This window comes from Petaurus breviceps, unplaced genomic scaffold (assembly GCF_028583685.1).
Source record: "Petaurus breviceps papuanus isolate PSGF00001 unplaced genomic scaffold, PetGlider_PUasm1.0 176, whole genome shotgun sequence".
Taxonomy (NCBI): domain Eukaryota; kingdom Metazoa; phylum Chordata; class Mammalia; order Diprotodontia; family Petauridae; genus Petaurus; species Petaurus breviceps.
Genome location: NW_027185771.1, coordinates 8,142,195 through 8,162,028, shown reverse-complemented (window position 1 = coordinate 8,162,028; position 19,834 = coordinate 8,142,195). Strand labels below are relative to the sequence as shown.

Sequence of the window (19,834 nt, the reverse complement as noted above, 5' to 3'; positions counted from 1 at the left end):
TTGACCAAGAGAAGACTTTAGCCAGTGCCTGGGAAAGAACTAGGAGACTAGAGGTTATGGTGAGGACCAAGAACAGGCCATTTCAGAATTCAAGAAATGTTGCATTTATGGGTGACAGCAAGATCAAGAGGGCGATCATCTCTCTGTGTAGCTGAGATGGGATGGAAGAGTAGGTCATGTGAAATGAGTAAATTGAAGAACTAAAAAGTTAGGGCATTTGAGGGAGTATCAATATGTATGATCCAGATCCCTAGTAAGAGAGCAAAAGTTAGTGAGCAGAGAAAGACTGAGGCAGGCACTGAACTCTTTGCAGAAGGAGGAAGAGTGTCCTGGAGGCCACCGGAATCTGGAGTGAGTGATAAATAGGGATTGAATGAACCCCAAAGGAGAGGTTGGTGAATGATGGTGGTAGAGGGAGAACTTGGAAAGTAGTAAAGGAGAGAAAGGAAGATTACCAGCTCCCCCATTCCAGATACTGAGTTGTATGAATGAAAGTGCAAACAAGGCCTGGGAAGCTGTGTCATATGAAGGAAAGCAGGTTTCAGTGAGTGCAAAAAAATGGCAGGAGTGAAAGAGGGATAGGTCTGAGATGAAAGTAGGTGTTACCTAAGGATCAGATGCTCCAGAAAGTACAGTGAAAGTAGCAGACAGACCCAGAGAGAAATATTGAGTGCTTGATTGGGTTGAGGAGGATGCTTCCAAAAGGGAGCAGTGGTGGGGACTGAGAACCTGCAGGGGATTCATAACCACTGGGATGAGAGTTTGTTAATCATGGAGAAATGAGTTCAGGTGGGTAGATTGTTATGGTCCCAAGGGGCCTGGAAGCCAATGAAGAGTCTTTAGGTGCAGAAGATTACCCCCATCCACGTGGGAAGAAAGGAAGGAAGAACCAAGCATTTATTAAGTATTAGGCATTGCTCTAAGGGACTAATACAGACTGAAAGAAATGCAGTGCTTATCCTCAAGGAGCTTACATTCTAAAGCAGGAGGACAATACACAGCTAAGATACTCTGGACCAGGGAAGAATTTTAAAGTCATAAACTCTTGGGGCTTCCTTTCACTTCTAGGATCAAACACAAAATGATCTGTTTTTCACTCAAAACCCTTCATAACCTAGCCATGTCCTACCTTTCCCCTCTTCTTCCACCTTTCTTCCCTACCTATGCTCTTCAATCCAGTGGCACTAGCCTCCTGGTTATCGCATAAACAAGACACTCCCGCTCTTGGCTCTAGGTATTTCCTCTGGCTGTTTCCCATATCTGGAATGTCCTCCCTCCTCCATTTCAGCTAATGACCTCCTAAAGTCTCAAATAAAATTCCATCTTTTACGGGAAGCTTTCCCCAACTCCTGGTTGGTTGGTTGGTTTTGAATTTATTTATTTATTTTCAGTTTTCAATATTCATTTCCACAAGATTTTGAGTCACAAATTTTCTCCCCATCTCTCCCCTAGCCCACCCCAAGATGGCAAGCATACTGAATACATCCTCCCCCAATCTGCCCTCTCACATCCTCTCATGCCCCTCCTTACTTTCTTGTAGGCCAACATGGATTTCTATACCCCATTGCCTGTATATCTTCTTTCCAGGTTGCACATAAAAACAATTTTTTACATTTGTTTTTAAAACTTTGAGTTCCAGACTCTCTCCCTTCTTCACTCCCCCCCCCCCACCTGGGAAGACAGGCAATTCAATATAGGTTATACGTATGTCGTTATGCAAAACATTTCCATAGTAGTTATGTTGTGAAAGACTGTATTTCCCTCCTCTGTTTTCTCCTTTGACCCTGTCCCTTTTTAAAAGTGTTTGCTTCTAACTACCCTCTCCCCCAATCTGCCCTCCCTTCTATCATTCCCCTCTTATCTCCTTCCCCACTACTTTTCTGTAGGGTAAAATACCCAGTTAAGTATATACATTATTCCCTCCTTAAACCAAATCCAATGAGAGTAAGGTTGACTCATTCTCTTTCACCTTCCTGCTCTTCCCCTCCATTGTAACAGTTTTCTCTTGCTTCTTTTATGTGAAATAATTTGCCCTATTCTATCTCTCCCTTTCTCCTTCTCCCAATATATTCCTCTCTCATCTCTTAATTTTACTTTTTAGATATCCTTCATATTCAACTGATCTTGTGCCCTCTATGTATACACGTACATACATATACCCATACACACACATATATACACATATACACCCACTTATACATATATATTCCCTTCAGCTATTCTCATACTGAGAAAAGTCTCATGAGTTATAAATATCATCTTTCCATGTAGGAATGTAAATAGTTCAACTTCAATAAGTTCCTTATGATTTCTCTTACCTGTTTACCTTCATGCTTCTCTTGCTTCTTATATTTGAAAATCAAATTTTCTATTCAGTTCTGGTCTTTTCATCAAGAATACTTGAAAGTCCTTTATTTCATTGAATTTCCATATTTTCCCCTGAAGTATTATACTAAGTTTTGCTGGGTAGGTGGTTCTTGGTTTTAATCCTAGCTCCTTTGACCTCCAGAATATCATAATCCAAGTCCTTTTAACCCTTAAGATAGAAGCTGCTAGATCTTGTTTTATCCTGATTGTGTTTCCACAATACTCAAATTGTTTCTTCCTGACTGCTTGTAATATTTTCTCCCTGACCTGGGAACTCTGGAGATTGGCTATAATATTCCTAGGAGTTTTCTTTTTGGAATTTTTTTCAAGAGGCAATGGGTGAATTCTTTCAATTTGTATTTTGCCCTCTTGTTCTAGAATATCAGGGCAGTTTTCTTGAATTCTTGATAATTTCTTGAAGGATGATTTCTAGGCTCTTTTTTTGATAATGGCTTTCAGGTAGTCCAATAATTTTCCAGTTATCTCTCCTGGATCTATTTTCCAGGTCAGTGGTTTTTCCAATGAGATATTTCACATTTCCTTCTATTTTTTCATGTGCTTGGATCTGTTTTATAGTATCTTGATTTCTCACTAGCTTCCATTTGCTCCAATCTAATTTTGAAGGAATGATTCTCTTCAGTAAGTTTTTTGAGATTCTTTTTCCATCTGGCAAATTCGGCTTTTTAAAGCATTCTCCTCATTGGCTTTTTGGGCCTCTTGTGCCATTTGAGTTAGTCTATTTTTTAAGGTGTTATTTTCTGCAGTGTATTTTTGGGTCCCTTTTAGCAGGCTGTTGACTTGCTTGTCATCATTCTCATTTCTCTTCCCAATTTTTCCTCCACTTCTCTTACTTGATTTTCAAAATCTTTCTTAAGCTCCTCCATGGCCTGTAACCAGTTTACATTTCTCTTGGAGGCTTTTGATGAAGGAGTTTTGACTTTATTGTCTTCTGCTGGTTCTATGTTTTGATCCTCTTTGTCACCAAACCCCGATTCTATAGTTTGATTTTGTTTCCTCTGCTTTCTCATCTTGCCAGTCAATTACTTGACTTCTGAGCTCTTTGCCATCGTAAAACTCTGCTTCCAGAGTGGAAAGTGCTATATCCCAGATTTCTGGGGTTTTGTGCAGCTGCTGTCAGAGCTTTTTCTAAGCACCTGCCTCAGAACTATGAGGAGGATTGCATCTCCATAACCTCAACAAGCTCTGCCACGTCAGCACTCCTCACCCCAGGACCACCACGCAAGACTGCGACCCAGATCCAAGCAGGGTAAAGCAAGTGAATCGTGCCTCAGCTCCAGTAGAGAGATTCCTGCAAATTCCCTCCAGTTGGCCACTTGGTCCCCCCACAATCTGTGGTAACCACAGGCAGCTGCTGCCACCTCCACAGCCTCGGGGGCAGGGGCCAGACTGTACTCTTCTCTCACCCAATTCCAACAGAATTCCCCACTGATCTTTTACTTTCTCTTTGGCATTTATGGTTTGAGAAGTCTGGAAACCGCCACAATTGCCAGTAATTTAGTCCCCTGGAGTCTAATCAGGCCAGTCTGTACCACAGGTCTGTGCCAGTGCAGCCCAGGTGGGACTGTGCTCCATTCCCAGCCCAGTGTGATAGACCCTTCCTGTCAGCCTGCCAGGCTGCCTTCAGTGGGAGATTTGTTTCTCTCTGTCACTTTGTGGGTTCTGTAGCACTAAAATTTGTTTAGAGTCATATTTTACAGGTACTGGAGGTGGTTGGAGCAGGAGCTCAGCCAAGTTCCTGCTTTTATTCCTCCATCTTAGCTTTGCTCTCTCCAACTCCTCTTAATTCTAATGCCTTCCTTCTGTTAATTATTTCCCATTTAGCTTGTGTTTGTTTAACTTGCTTTGTATATATTTGTTTGCATGTTGTCTCCCCCATTAGATTGTAAACTCCTCCTTTGAAAGGGCATGGGCTATCTTTTTCCTCTTTGTGTATCTCTGGAGCTTAGCACATTGCCCGGCACATAGTATATACTTCATCGAAGTCCAGAGAAAATCAAGAACAGGGAAGAGAGACAGTCTGGCCCTGGCTTCTTCACAAAACAGAGGCTCCAGGAGGAATTCACCAAGGCGAGTGAACCTTGGTGAGATTGGGGCAACTGGTATGGAGTTGTAGCAGGTCCAAAAGGGATTCCTTGAGGAATCCTAATGCCCAATGGCGAACCTTTCATAGAGCAGGTACTTAGGCAATGTTCGTTGAGTTACATTGAATTGAATTGAACCAAATTGAGCGAAGAGGAGTTTCTTAGGGTTAGAACCTGGGGAAGTGAGGGCAAGGACTGCCTGAGAGTTTTTGCCAGTGGCATTACCACAAGAGAGAGCCTGGTTTGACTTGGTTCTCTTTTCAAACAGAGCATGACTGCCCCTTATAATATACTCAGGCAGCAGCCTGATTCCACTTTCCAAAATAATACTAGATGAGTTTAAGGATGCCAATAACATGCGAGCTTATAAAGCCTGTTATCTCCTCGGAGCCTGTTGGCCCTGAGCCAAGGGACTTACTGACGGTTTAGTAAGAATTACAGCTCAGGTTCTGGGTCTAAAGACCAGTTGAAGTCTGAAAATCCCACTGAACTTCAAGGAATGAACATTAGTACATTTCAGTCAAGTCACACAGTGACCTGATAATGTATTTGTGTCAGCTAATCACATCCTCAATGGCCACACAAATCCCTTTGGTATGTGGTGGTCAGCTGCAAGCCTGCTCGGCATGTGGAGACAAGCATATGTTGGTCAATTTTCAGGCCAAATATCCTATTCCCTCTTGCCCTCTCTTCTTTACCCCAGCCCCCAGCCTTGGAGATATCCTCTGAGTCAATCAGACCTTTCCTTTTCATTCTCTGGATTTGACCTTGGTCTCACTCCAGAGAACCAATCCAAACATGGCTTCATCTATCTTGGGCTCATCTTACAACCCTTGAATTTTGGAAGTAGAAGACACCTTAGGACATAGAATGCCAAAGCTAGGAACCTTAGAATATGAAATGTCAGAGCTGAAAGACACTCAGAAATCATGTAGTCTAAATGCTTAATTTTGTAATAAGGAAATATTTCAGAGGAAATGAATATCCAAAATGTGGAAGTGATTTATTCAAAACCCTACAACTAGTTAGTTAATTAGTGGTAAAACTAATGGTAAAACTACTAAAAAATTAGTGGTAAAACTAAAAAAACCCAGCTGTCCTAATTTATAGACACCTTTTCACCTAGGCAGCTAGGATAGAGCACTGGCTTAGAGTCACTTACACCCCTATCTACCTCATTTTCCTTATCTGTAAAATTGAGATAATTATAACACCTACTTACCTTTTGTTGTGAGGATTAAACAAGATGATATTTATAAAGTGCTATGGATGCCTTAAAGCTCTTTATAAATGCTTATATTTCAACTATACCATACTGTCTCTTGATACCAACCTAAAAATCTAGGCTATCCCTAAGATTTCCCAGAGATGCTAGAGTTATTGTTGACTTCAGTGTTTGAGACAGAGGGTCATGTCCTCCCAGCAGCTAAGCGAGGACTCTCCATATCAAAATCAACTATTCCTGCATTTTTTTGTGTGTACCTTTCAGAGTCTTTCTCATAAAATGATGTCAAAGGGCCAAGTTGAATGAATCTTTAGCTATCCTTTAAAGCCCATATCAGATATCACCTCTTTCAAAAAGTTTTTCCACATCTCAGATTATTATATTGTTTTATATCATAGTCATTTATGTATTTGTGTCTTATCATTCTAGTAGACTATGAGTTCCATGAAGGCAAAGACTGCATCATCTAAGCTCTAATTTCTCCAGTGCTTAGAATGGTGCTCTATAAGCAGTAGGTACTTTTTAGTAAATGTTTCTTGAAATGATTGAATGAAGGAGTCACCCAATGAATGGATCAAATGTATCAATTAGATGGATGAAATGGGTGCATTTGTCTTAGTTTATTATGGCATAGGTCAAGTCAAAACTGTGAGGAGGTGAATCTCCTAATTATTCTTGTCACATCAATTTCCATCCTGTCTTTCTTAGCAAGTTGGAATGCTGAAATATCACACTGGGTCTTTCTTAAAGACAGCTAGACACGGGTTGATTGGGGGTGTGAGAAGGGGATTCTATCTGGAGATGAGTCATATGTTTCAAAATGCTAGGAAGGATGACCGAATAGTACGATTCATGAGGGGCTGAAGTGGGCGAAAGTTGTTCACCATCTTCTTTTCTTCCTCTCCAAGGGCAGAAAACAGTAGCTTCCGAAACTCAGCTAGCTGAAAAAAAGATCAAGGAACTCATCAGGGTTAGGGGGCCTACATACAATAACACACAACAATGCTTGGACATGGACACCAAGGTTTCTAGACTTGAATATCCATGCTTCAGGGACTGCAAGAGTTCTGATTACGGACAAATCCAGAAACAACTCTAATACTTTCAAGAAGTACTTTATCAGTGTGGAGGTCAGATTCTTCAGTCCCAAACTAAATGGATTATCATAATTATAGTAATGAAGAGTTTCTGAATTTCTCTGTAATAACCAGGGGGGGTTATAACCTTCAAGTTTTTTGGTTTTTTTATCCACATGTCCAGGACCAGCCAACCTGCTGAGGACCTTCTTCAAGGTCACTTGCCATCGTGTGTGTGCCGTCATAGAACTTGGGCTGTCCACATTTAATCTCTCATTCTCACCATGTGATTGGCTCACCTCCTTTTTAATTCCTGTGGTCATATTTTGATGATTTAAAATAGGAAAGTATAGCTTTCAAATAGTGTGGAATTTCTTAAATTCATCTAGGAAATCCAGTCTAGGTCAAAGATTTTAAGAAGCTGGCTACTCACATGACTCACCTGATTATGACCAACCTCAATAGGTTTTTTCTTAATGATCCAAGTGACAGATTCTGTAAGTGGTGGGGTGGTCAAAGATCCAGCATAGGTACAATAATCTTGACAGGAGGGCAAAAGACACGAGGGATCAAATCTGTCAAGGGTCACACGAGTATCCTAACAGATCAATAAAATCAATAGAGAACATTTAATTCATACACTAATAAATTAAGAACTATAGGAAGTAACAAAGTTATAGCAAGTTACATCTTGGGTCTCTGAAATGTAATCATAAAATAGGTAAGAGAAAACATGCAACATATTCTACTTAATTCTGTGCCTCTCTTCTGGAAAGAAGCTTGGAATTCCACAAGAAGACCTATATTACCTTAAAATTGCTCATTTGAGGATACTTTAATTACAAAGAGAAATTCAAGATGGTGCCCTAGTTCTTCCACTGCTCAAAACTCTTCAGTGGCTCCTCATTGGTTGCTTATCAAAGTCAAACACCTTGGCATGAAGAAAACACACTCTCCACCCCATCTTTGAACTGTTCTTTTTTAACAGCTTCTTCAAGAAAGATGCATAAGTGCACCCAGAGAGTGCTGAAATGGGAAAGCATTGGCTCCAGACTCAGAGGATCTACATTTGAATTGTTGCTCAGCAAGTCACTACCTGGGGAATCTCTGGACCTGTTTCCTCATATCAAAGATGTAGGGTTTGTACAATAATATCTCTAAAATCCCTTCTAACTCTAAATCCATGCTCCTATGCATCTATGCTTATAGTCAATTGATCAATCAATAAGCCTTAACAAGCATAGTACCTACTATGTAGCAGGCACTGTGCCTATATGTCAAACATAGTTGAAACCATGGAAACATCCCTACTACATTCACAAAGAGTGAGGCAGAACCAAGACGGCAGAGTAGAGAAGAGCTGAGCTGAACCCTCTCAAATTCTCCTCCAAATAACTCTAAAATTATGCCTCAAATCACATTTTTGGAGAGGCAGAATAAAAAAAAAGTCCAAGTGAAACAACCTTCTAGCTCAGAACAACTTAAGAGGTCAGCAGGAAAGTTTTGTATCGCTCAATGGTGGGCAGACTTAAAGTGCAGTGAGGAATGGGCAGCATAGACCCAACAGCTAGTCTTGGAGGTAGATACATTGGCAGCAGAGGAAGCTTTGGGAACTTTCAGCCCACAGATGGTGGGGTGGTCAGAAAGAGATGGCAGGGGGCTCTTTGCTTGTGCTGGGTTCAGTACCTTGTTGTATTGCCAAAGAGCAGTTCTGGGTCACAGTCCCAGGGTCAAAAGGAGTGATAGCACTTGTAGCCACAGGAGAACAGAAGCTTAACTTGTGCTTCCAGGGCAGAGAAAAGTGCATGTGGTCACTAATAAGGGAGTAAGAACCTTGGTTTCAATTCCAAGATGGAAGAACACTAGCAATTGTGACTAGAGAAGAGTGTGGGACCTAGTCACAATATCAAGGCCAGGAGGAGTGCTGCCACTGGTGACTACAGGAGAACAAGGTCCTTTCCTGGGTAAAGACTACAGCACAGTCTAGGAAAGCAGTGATCACACCTTTCCCTAGATCATCGCACTTTGGAAGCACTGAAAACCTACAGAACCCAAAGCTAGCACTAAAAACAGTATCAAGTAAGACCTGAAGCTTGGGACAGTGTCCCCTCCACTCCTGGAGCTGAACCCAATTTTAACATAAAGTTAAAAGTCAAATGGAAAACTGAACAAATAACAAAAAAAGAACCTGACCATAGAAAGTTATTGTGGTGACAGGGAAGATGAAGAAACAAACTCAGAAAACAATGAAGTTAAAATAGCAACAAGCAAAGCCTCAAAGAAAAATATGAATTTGTCACAGGCCCCAAAAGAATTCCTGGAAGAGCTCAAAAATAATTTTTAAAATCAAATAAGTGAAGTAAAGGAAAAATTGGAAAAAGAAGTGAGAGTGATGTGAGAAAATAATGAAAAAAGATTCAACAACTTGATAAAGAAGGCACAAAAAAATACTGAAGAAAATAACACCATAAAACAACATAGAATTGACCAAATGGTAGAAGAGGCACAAAAATCCATTGAAAAGAACTCATTAAAAAGCAGAATTTGTCAAATGGAAAAAGAAGTACAAACTCATTGAAGAAAATAATTCCTTAAAAATTAGAATTGGGCAAGTGGAAGCTAATGACTCCATGAGACACCAAGAAACTATAAAACAAAATTTTAAATTATTGAAAAAATAGAAGAAAATGTGAAATATCTCATTGAAAAAACAACCAACCCAGAAAACAGATCCAAGAGAGATCATTTAAAAATGATTGGACTACCTAAAAGCCATAATAACAATTTTAAAAAGAGCTTACACATGATCTTTCAAGAAATTGTAAAGGAAAACTTCCCTGATATCCTAGAACCAGAGGGGAAAATAGAAATTGAAAAAATACACCAGGGTGGCTAGGTGGTGCAGTGAATAGAGCACTGGCCCTGGAGTCAGAAGGACCTGAGTTCAAATCTGGCTTCAGACACTTGACATATTTATTAGATGTGTGACTTTCGTCAAGTCACTTAACCCCAATTGCCATAAAAAAAAAGAAGTAAGAATACACCAATAACCTCCTAAAAGAAATACCAAAACAAAAATTCCTAGTAATATTATAGTCAAATTTTAGAGAACACAGGTCAAGAAGAAAATACTTCTAGCATCCAGAAAGAAACAATTCAAATATCATGGTGCCACACTCAGGGTCACACAAGATTTAGCAGTTTCCCCATTAAAAGATTGGAGGGCTTAGAATATGATATTCCAGAAGGTAAGGGAGCTAAGATTATAACCAATCATTTACACAGAAAGAATATAATCCTTCAGGGAGGAAATGGGCATTTAATGAAATAGAGGACTTTCAAAAATTCCTAATTAAAAGACCAGAGCAGAACCAAAAATTTGATCTTCAAATACAAGACTCAAGAAAAGCATAAAAAGATAAGCATTAAAGAAAAACCATAAGGGTATCAATAAGATTAAAATGTTTATGTTCTTATATGGGAATGTGATCATTGTAACTCAAAAGAACTTTATCATTATCAAAGTAGTTAGAAAGACTATACATATACAGAGGGCACTGGTGTGAGTTTACTATGATGGGATTTTTTTTTTTAATTAAGGGATGAGAAAGAGGGATGCACTGGTAGAAAAGGAAAGGGAGAGGAAGAATGAGGGAAATGATTTCACGTTTAAAAAAATGTGAAAGGAAGAGATTTTACAATGGAGGGAAAGATTGGGATGGAAGTAGTGGGCAAAGTGGGGACAGCTACGTGGTGCAGTGAATAGAGCACCAGCCTTGGAGTCAGGAGGACCTGAGTTCAAATCCGGCCTCAGACATTTAACACACACACACAAAAATAGCCGTGTAACCTTGGGCAAGTCACTTAATTCCAATTGCCCCTTCAAACAAAAAAGCAAAAAAAGAAGGAAGTAGTGGGCAACACTTGAACCTTACTCTCATTGGGATTGGCTCAAAGAGGAAAGAATTTACATATTCAGATGTATATAAAAATCTATCTCACTCTTACAGGGAAGTAGAAGAGGAAGGGAAGAAGAAAAAGAGAAGGGGGCTGATAAAAGGGAGGGTGGATTAAAGGAGGTAGTGATCAGAAGCAAAAGAGATTTTTATTTTGCTTTTTGGAGGGCAGTTGGGGTTTTTACATGGCTAGTTTGTTTGTGTTAAGTGTCTGAGCCCAGATTTGAACTCAGGTCCTTCTGACTCCAGGGCCAGTGCTCTATTCACTGTGCCACCTAGCTGCCCCTCAAAAGAGATTTTTGAGGAAGGACAGGGTAAAAAGATAGAGAGAAAGATACACAGTGAGAAAGTAGGTGTAATGCCAAGCAAAGACAACTTCCCAAGGTCCAAAATACCAGCATAGGTGCTCTCCATTTTATTCAGTAAAAAATTAAGAACAGAGAAAATCAAAATATAGCATCATTCAAAATACAGCATTCACCAAGTATAATTCAATAATCTCCAAGTACTACTCCACCCCTGGACATTATAATTCATTTAATCAATCCCAAAGACCCTCTTCTAAGTACTACTCCACCCCTAGGCTGTACATTCATTTAGTCAACCACAAAGCCCCTCTTCTCAAATGGAGATTAGTTTCCAATCATAAGTAAAGTATATTCATTTGTTCAATCACAGAGCAGAAAAAAGTCAAAAGTTCCCCAACCTTGGATTACAACTGAATAGGCCATCTACCCCAGAGTTACAACAAGCTTAAGCACAGCATTTAATACCCAAAGAAAGGTCTTTTCTTCATCTTGACCCAAGGCAAGTTCTCAGCAATCTTCGTTCCTGGGGAGAGAAAGCTCAGCAAGGCCACAAGATACATTTCCAGTGTCTTCATTAATTCATTCTCTGTCTACAGAACAGTCTCAGGAACTCTGAACCAACAGCCAGGTTCCAGAAGCTCTGCAACAACAGCACTGTCCTTCACTAGTGGACAGAATCCACTCTCTGTCTGCAGAACAGTCTCAGGAGCTCTGAACCAACAGCAAAGCTCCAGGACTCTGCAACAACAGGACTGTCTTTCACCAGTGGACAACTCTGGCAAAACAACATCAAAACAGACAGACAAAGTACCAGCATAATGGCCATGTCTCCTCTTGGTGGCAGCTCTCAAAAGTCCTGGGCAATTCAAACTGGCCCTCAGCAATCCTCTCAGTCTCTCTCTGCCTCCAAGATGCTGCTTCCAAAAAGTTCTTCTGCCTCTCTCTTTGCTTGTGGCTCTCCAAATTTACGTCACCAGCTCCTCCCAGTTCAGCACTCTCTTTTCACATCAACAAGTCCATCCCACAAGTGGGATTCACAAGTTCTGGGTTTTAACACAATCAATCCAAAAACCAAGCCAATACAGGGGGATCTTTAAATTCCATTACTATTACAGTAGGGTGGAGAAAAATACACAGTTAACAATCATAACTGTAAATGTGAATGGGATGAAGTCACCCATAAAATAGAATCTGATAGCAGAGTGAATTAAAAAACAGAATCTAACAGTATTTTGTTTACATGAAACACACTTGAAACAGAGAGAACACATGAAATAAAAATAATGGGCTGAAGCAGAATCTATTATGCTTCAGCTGAAGTTTAAAAAAAAAACAGGTGTAGGGGCGGCCAGGTAGCACAGTGAGTAAGAGCACCAGCTCCAGTGTCGGGATGATCTGGGGATTGAATCTGGGCTCAGATACTTAGCACCACACCCAGAAATAACTGGCTGTATAACCTTGAACAAGTTACTTAACCCCGATTGCTTAAAAAAAAAAAAAAACAGGTGTAGCAGTCTCAGACAAAGCAAAAACAAATATAGATCTAATTTTAAAAGATAAACAGGGAAGCTACATTTAGCTAAAAGTTGCATTAGACTACAAAGTAATAGTAATACTGAACACATATGCACTAAATGTCATTGCATCCAAATTTTTGAAAGAGAAGTTGGAGTTACAGAAGGAAACAGACAGTAAAAATATACTAATAGGTAATCTCAACTTTCTCCTCCCAGAACTAGATAAATCTAAACCTAAAATAAACAAGAAAGAAGTTAAGAAGATGAATAGAATCTTCTAAAGTTAGATATGATAGACATCTGGAGAAAATTGAATGGTTATAGAAAGAAGTATGCCTTTTTCTAAGTGGTACATGGTAGCTTTACAAAAATTGACCATATATTAAGACATAAAATCCTCACAACCAAGTGCAGAAAAGTAGAAATATTAAATTCATCCTTTCAGATCATAAGCAATAAAAATTATATTCAATAAAAAGCCATGAAAACAGGCTAAAATTTATTGAAACTAAGTAATCTAATCCCAAAGAATGAGTGGAGTTAAAGAACAAATCATAGAAAAAATATATAATTTCATTAAAGAGAATGACAACAATGAAATAGCATACCAAAATGGGATGCAGCCAAAGCAGCACTTACAGGAAAATGTGTATCTTTAAATGATTACTTTAATAAAATAGATAAAGAAGAGATCAATGTATTAGTCATACAACTGAAAAAGAACCTGGGAAAAGAACATATGAAAATTCCCCATTTAAATGACAAATTGGAAAACCTGAAAATGAAAGGAAAGATTAATAAAAATGAGAGGAAGAAAACTATTGAACTTACAAATAAAACTAGGAGCTGAGTTTTACAAAAAACAAAGCAATGAAACAGACAAGCTGTTGGTTAATTGGATTAAAAAAAAAAAGGAAAGAAGAAAACCAAATTACCACTATAAAAATGAAAAGGATGAATTCACCATCAACGAAGATGAAATTAAAACAATTATTGGGAGCTATTTTACCCAATTACATACTAATAAATCTGACAATCTAAGTAAAATGAATAGATATTTTTATGAATATAAATTGCCCAGATTAAAAGAAGAGGAAAAAGAATATTTAAATAACCCTATCTTAGAAAAAAAAATTGAATAAGCCAGGAATGAGCTCACTAAGAAAAAATCCCCAGGACCAGATGGATTCACAAGTGGATTCTACCAAACATTTAGAGAACAATTAATTCCAATATTATATAAATTTATTATTTGGAAAAATAGGCAAAGAAAAATCTTGCCAAATTCCTTTTATGACATAAATATGGTGGTGATAGCTAAGCCAGAAAGAGAAAAAAAAAACTGAGAGAAAGTTATAGACCAATTTCTCTAATGAATTTTGATACAAAAAATTTAAATAAAACACTTGCAAGGAGATTACACCAATATATCACAAGGATCATACACTGTGACCAAGTGGGATTTCCACCAGGAATGCAGGGCTAGTTCAACATATGGAAAACCATTATCATAATTGACCATATTAATAACAAAATGAACAAAAATTATATGATTATCTCAATAGATGCAGAAAAAGCTTTTGACAAAATATGTTTACTCCTATTTTAAAAAACCTAGAAAGCATAGGAATAAATGTAGCTTTCCTTAAAATGATAAGTAGACTCTATCTAAAACCATCAGCAAGCATTATCCAGAACAAAGATAAGTTAGAAGCCTTTCCAATAAGATTGGGGTGAAGCCAGGATGACCAATATCACCACTATTATTCAGTATTCTTCTAGAAAAGGTAGCTATAGCAATAAGAGAAGAAAAATAAATCAAAAGAATTAGAATAGGCAAGAAGGAAACAAAACTATCACTCTCTGCAGATAATATGATGGTATACTTAGAGAATCCTAGAGAATCAACTAAAAAACCAGTTGAAATAATTAGCAGCTTTAGCAAAGGTACAGGATATAAAATAAACCCATGAAAATAATCAACATTTCTTTATATTACTAACAAAGTCTAGAAGGAAGAGCTAGATAGAAAAATTCCATATATAATAACCGCAGACTACTTGCTAAGACAAGCCTACCAACTATAGGAACACAATTACAAAACACTTTTCACAGAAATAGTCAGATCTAAACAATTAGAGAAATATTAATTTCTCGTGGGTAGATCAAACCAAAAAAATAAAAATGACAATTTTACCAAACTTAATTTACTTACTCAGTGCTATGCAAATCAAATTACCCAAAAATTATTTTATGGAACTAGAAAAAAATAGTAAAATTCATCGAGAAGAACAAAATGTCAAGAATATCAAAAGAATCAATGAAAAAAATGTGAAGACAGATAGTTTAGCAGTACCAGATCTCAAACTGTATTACAAAATGGTAATCATAAAAAACAATCTGGTACTGGTTAAGAAATAGAGTGGTGGGCCAATGGAATATAAGGGATACAATACACAGTAGTAAATGACCATCATGATCCATTTTTTTGACAAACCCAGAGATCCAAGATAGTGGGACAAGAGCTCACTATATGACAAAAACTGCTGGGAAAACTGGAAAACAGTTTGGCAGAAACTAGGTATAGATGAGCATCTTGCAAGTGTACTGAGATAAGTTCAAAATAAGTACATGATTTAGACATAAAGGGTGATATCACAAGCAAACTAAAAGAGAATGGAATATTTTACCTGTCAGATTTATGAATTAAGGGGAGAATTTATGACCAAACAAGAGATCGAGAGTGTTATGGGATATAAAATAGGTAATTTTAATTACATAAAATTAAAAAGTTTTTCAAAAACAAACCAAGGCATCCAAGATTAAAAGGAAAGCAGGCAGGGGTGGCCAGGTGGCTCAGCAAGTAAGAGTACCAGCTCCAGTGTTGGGATGACCTGGGGATCAAATCCGGGCTCAGATACTTAGCACCACACCCAGAAATAACTGGCTGTGTAACCTTGAGCAAGTTACTTAACCCCAATTGCTTTAAATTTAAAAAAAAAAAAGGAAAGCAGGAAACTGGGAGAAAAATTTACAGCAAGTTTCTCTGATAGAGGCCTCATTTCTCAAATATATAGAGAAATGAGTCAAATTTATAAGAATACAAGTCATTTCCTAATTGATAAATAGTCAAAAGATATAAACAGAAGAAGAAATCAAAGCTATTTGTAGTCATATAGAAAAATACCCTAAATCACTATTGATTAGAGAAATGTAGATTAAAACAACTCTGAGCTACCACCTTACACCTATCAGATTGGAAAATATGACAGAAAAGGAAAATGACAAATATTGGAGGGGATGTGGAAAAATAGGGACACTAATGTTGGTGGAGTTGTGAATCGATCCAACCATTCTGGAGAGCAATTTGGAATTATGTGCAAAGGGCTATAAAACTGTGCATACCCTTTGACCTAGTAATACTACAAGTAAGTCTGTATTTCAGAGAGATTGAATAAAACAGAAAAGGACCTATGTGTACAAAAATATTTATAACAGTTTTTTTTTTTTTGTGGTGGTCTAGAATTGGAAATCGAAGGGATACTCATCTATTGGGGAATGACTAAACAAGTTTTGGTTGTGATGGATTTAATAATTCAATTGTATTAAAAGAAATTATGAGGGGGATGGTTTTAGAAAAACCTGGGAAGATTTACATGAACTGCTGCAAAGTGAAATGAGCAGAACTAGGAGAACATTGTATACAGTAATAGCAACATTGTACCCTGATCAACTGTGAATGACTTAACTCTTCTCATAATACAATGATCCAAGACAATTTCAAAGGACTTAGAATGAAAAACACTATCCACTTCCAGAAAAAGAACTGATGGAGTATCAAAGCAGATTGACTCATAGATTCTGTTTTGATTTTTAAAGATTTTCTTTACTATTCTTGGTGGGGTTTTTTGAGGGGTGGGTATCTGTGTTTTCTTTTGCAACTTGGCTAGCATGGAAATATTTTGCATAACTGCACACCTATAATCTATATCAAATTGTTTGCTTTCTCAAGGAGGGGAAAGGTAAGGAATAAATTTTTTTAAAAAATGTTTAAAAGTTTCGTTTTACATGTAATTAAGAAATAAAATACAATATTCACAGAGGGAAGGGAGATTGTATAAAGGCAAAAGATAAGTCCCTATTGTTGAAAGAAAAGATCAATGAATGGTAAGTCAGGAGGTCTGGATTCTAGTCTCAATTCTGCCAGTAACTAGTTGTGAGCTAGGCTAAGTCAGTAAGTCAACTAGCATATAAGTGCCTACTATGCACCCGGCACTGTGCACTGGGGATACAAAGAAAATAAAAAACTAGTTCCTCTTCTCAAGAATCATACGGTCTAATGGAGGAGACAACATGCAAATAACTATGTTCAAAGAAGATACACACAAGATAATTTGGGAGCAGCGTCAGTCAGTCCCCCTCTGAGTTTCACTCTCCTCATCTATGAGATGAGAGGGTTTAAGGGGTTATCTAAACTTTTTTTTGTATCCTGGACACCATAAGCATTTTGGTGGGTTTCAGAATGATGTTTTTTAAGGCATAAAATAAAACACATAGGATTACAAAGGAACCCAAAGGTTTATGAAAATAAGATGCAGTTTTTCTTCCCATCACAGTTCATAAACTCCTGGAAATCTATTCATGGACCCCCTGATCATTCATGGACCCCAGGGCTAGATGATCTCTTAGACCTGGACCAGAACTCTAAGCTCTCCAGGAAAATGCTGCCTCCCTGAATGTTGATCCCAGAAAGCTTCTTTTGAGCTGGAAGGGACCTTAAAGCTCATCTTTACAAATGAGGAAAATGAGGTTTCAGAATGGCTTACCCAAAGTAAACAGGGCCAGTAGTCATCCTCCCCAGGGGAAAGTTTCCCAGAATTTTCAAAGAAGAAAAAGAGGGAACCCTAAGTAAACAACATTGCAGAAACTGGTTCTTCACTGCCAGACCTTTTCTTTCCTACCAAAAGGCATTGTGTGGTGGCCTTCTTGTTGGAAAACATCCCAGGTTTAGTTTGGCAAAGAGAAAAATGAGGATTCTGGGATTCACCTTGAACTTGTACAGTTCTGTAGTTTGCTGAGATGTGTGTGTAGAGGGTGGGACTGACTTGATCTAAGCTCCCTTTAGGGTGAGGGGGCCAAAAGGAAGTCTAATGCACAGATCAAACAGTGGCTCCGAGGAAAACTCATGCTTTCGGAAGCTTTAATCCAATGGTGGCCAGTACCATTGTTATAGGGAAGGTTTATAGTTTTCCCAGGGATCACATCTTAATATCGATGTTTATTCACAGCATCTGGGAATACTTCAGGATGCTTATACATTTCACTTCTCGTTTGATCCTGAATAAACAAACAACATTTCTTGAAGTTTCCATTCCATATTCATCTAACAATCAGAAAGCCCCTTTCAACTAAAATGGGAGCAAAGTGACATGCTCATCTTTGGCATGGTACCCATGGATCATAGGGTCATAGATTTCAAGCTGAAAGGGACCTTAGCAGTCATTTCATTTTATCTTAACAATAATATTAATAATTTATTTTAAATATAAATTATATATTCCTATATAAATATAGATAATAGAATATAAATATACTATTAATTTAATACTTTAATAGTAATCATTTCATTTTATAGATGAGAAAACTGAGGACTCAAAGAGGTGGTATCACCTGCCCAGTGTAGCATGTGTAATTAGAGAATTTAAAAAATAATAACAAAAATGGTATTTGAGCCCAGGTCCTCTGACTTTCTTTTTATGTTACTGGGGTCATTGTATACATTGTTCTTCTGATTCTGATATTTTCACTGTGTATCAATTCATCAAAATCTTCCAGAGTTCTCTGAACGCTCCCTATTCATCATTTTTTATGGTGAAATAATATTCCATTACATTCATTGACTATGATTGTTTGGCCACTCCCCATTTCTTGAGTGCCTATTTTATTTCTAGTTCTTTGCAAAAAATAAAAAATAGCCAACTCCCTTTCCACTGCACCAAACTGCCTCTGTAATATTGTTATTAAAGCAGTAAATTTGGGATTCTTTAGTGATTGATGCAATGAAATCCTAGAAGGTCAGCTCTGGAAGTAAAAAGGAAAGGAATAAGCATTTATTAAGTGCCTACGGTGTGTGTGGTATTGTGCTAAGTGCCTTACAATATTTTCTCATTTGTTAAGAGATTTGAATTAGGGGCCTTAAAGATTATCTTATCTAAGTTTTTCAATTTATGGAGGTAGAAGTAGAAGGCTAGGGAGAAAAAGTGACTTACCCAAGGTCACACCCCTAGTTATTAACAGAACCGTGGACTTGAGACTCTCAGTCTAGTGTCTTTCTGCCATAGTATGCTTTTTATGCAAACAAGAAATTACAAAAGTGATAGCAAAGCATTCCTTTGGTGCCAAAATCCAGCTAAGTCAGTCAATTAGCATTTCTAAAGCACCCCCTCTGTGTCTGGAACTGTGCTGAGTGAGTTTTGCTTTCCAAATTATGTTGATTTCATAACAGCTTTCTTACCTTATGCTTAATTTCTGGTAAGACATTGACCAACTTCTGTAGCTCCTTGTGCTCTCTGCCCAGCTATAGGATGCAAATCCATGAAAACAAGTTAAAAATACTATTTTTTTTTAAACCAGAGAGGTAAGAGTAACTTAGCAAAACAATATGACAAATATACATGCATCACAATAAGAAAAATCAATGTTTAATTTTTTTGCCCACACTGATTTCCTAAATGGAAGAACTATAATATCATAAGGATTTACCTTCAAAAATACTCCTATTACAGCCAAACCACTTTCTCCCATTACTGCTTCTTTGTAATTTCGATATCTGGCAGAATTCCAGTGGACTAAATGAAGCTGAAATGAAATTAAAAAAAATTAAATTTCCTGAGACAAGAGCAAATATTAAGACCAGACTAGATTTGAAAGCTATGGCCCTTCTTTGATCTCCCCTTCAACCTCCAGATTGGGAAAGTTGAGGCTTGGGGGTGGAATTTAGAGGGAAGTTGGAAGAAAGATGCCAAGGTCTCTCTGCCTCAAGTATCTCTCCACTTCAGGCCATTCAATAGACTCTGTTGACTCCCTGATATCTCCAGGATCAAATATAAAATCTTCTGCTTGTCTTTTAAAATTCTTTATAATTTAGCCCCTTCCTACCTTTCCAGTATTCTTATTCTCTCTCCCAGCCTCCAACATATTCAGCAATCCAGGGACACTGGCCTCTTTGCTCTTTTTCACCCAAGTCCCTCCATCTCTAGACTCAGAGCATTTAGACAGGATGT

At 37.9% G+C, this 19,834-nt stretch overlaps 1 protein-coding gene across 1 annotated transcript in view; it reads right to left on the bottom strand.

Annotated features, from left to right (window-relative positions):
- Positions 1 to 6,318: 6,318 nt before the first annotated feature.
- The window catches only part of CA5A (carbonic anhydrase 5A), an 88,515-nt gene continuing 74,999 nt past the window's right edge, over positions 6,319 to 19,834 (bottom strand). Inside the window, exons 5-8 of the mRNA XM_069085884.1 lie at positions 19,314 to 19,409; positions 19,066 to 19,128; positions 7,213 to 7,368; positions 6,319 to 6,635 (exon numbers count right to left, since the gene is read on the bottom strand). Of these exons, the coding sequence (XP_068941985.1) occupies positions 6,510 to 6,635; positions 7,213 to 7,368; positions 19,066 to 19,128; positions 19,314 to 19,409 (441 nt within the window). The 3' untranslated portion in view covers positions 6,319 to 6,509. The remainder of the gene's footprint in view (positions 6,636 to 7,212; positions 7,369 to 19,065; positions 19,129 to 19,313; positions 19,410 to 19,834) is intronic.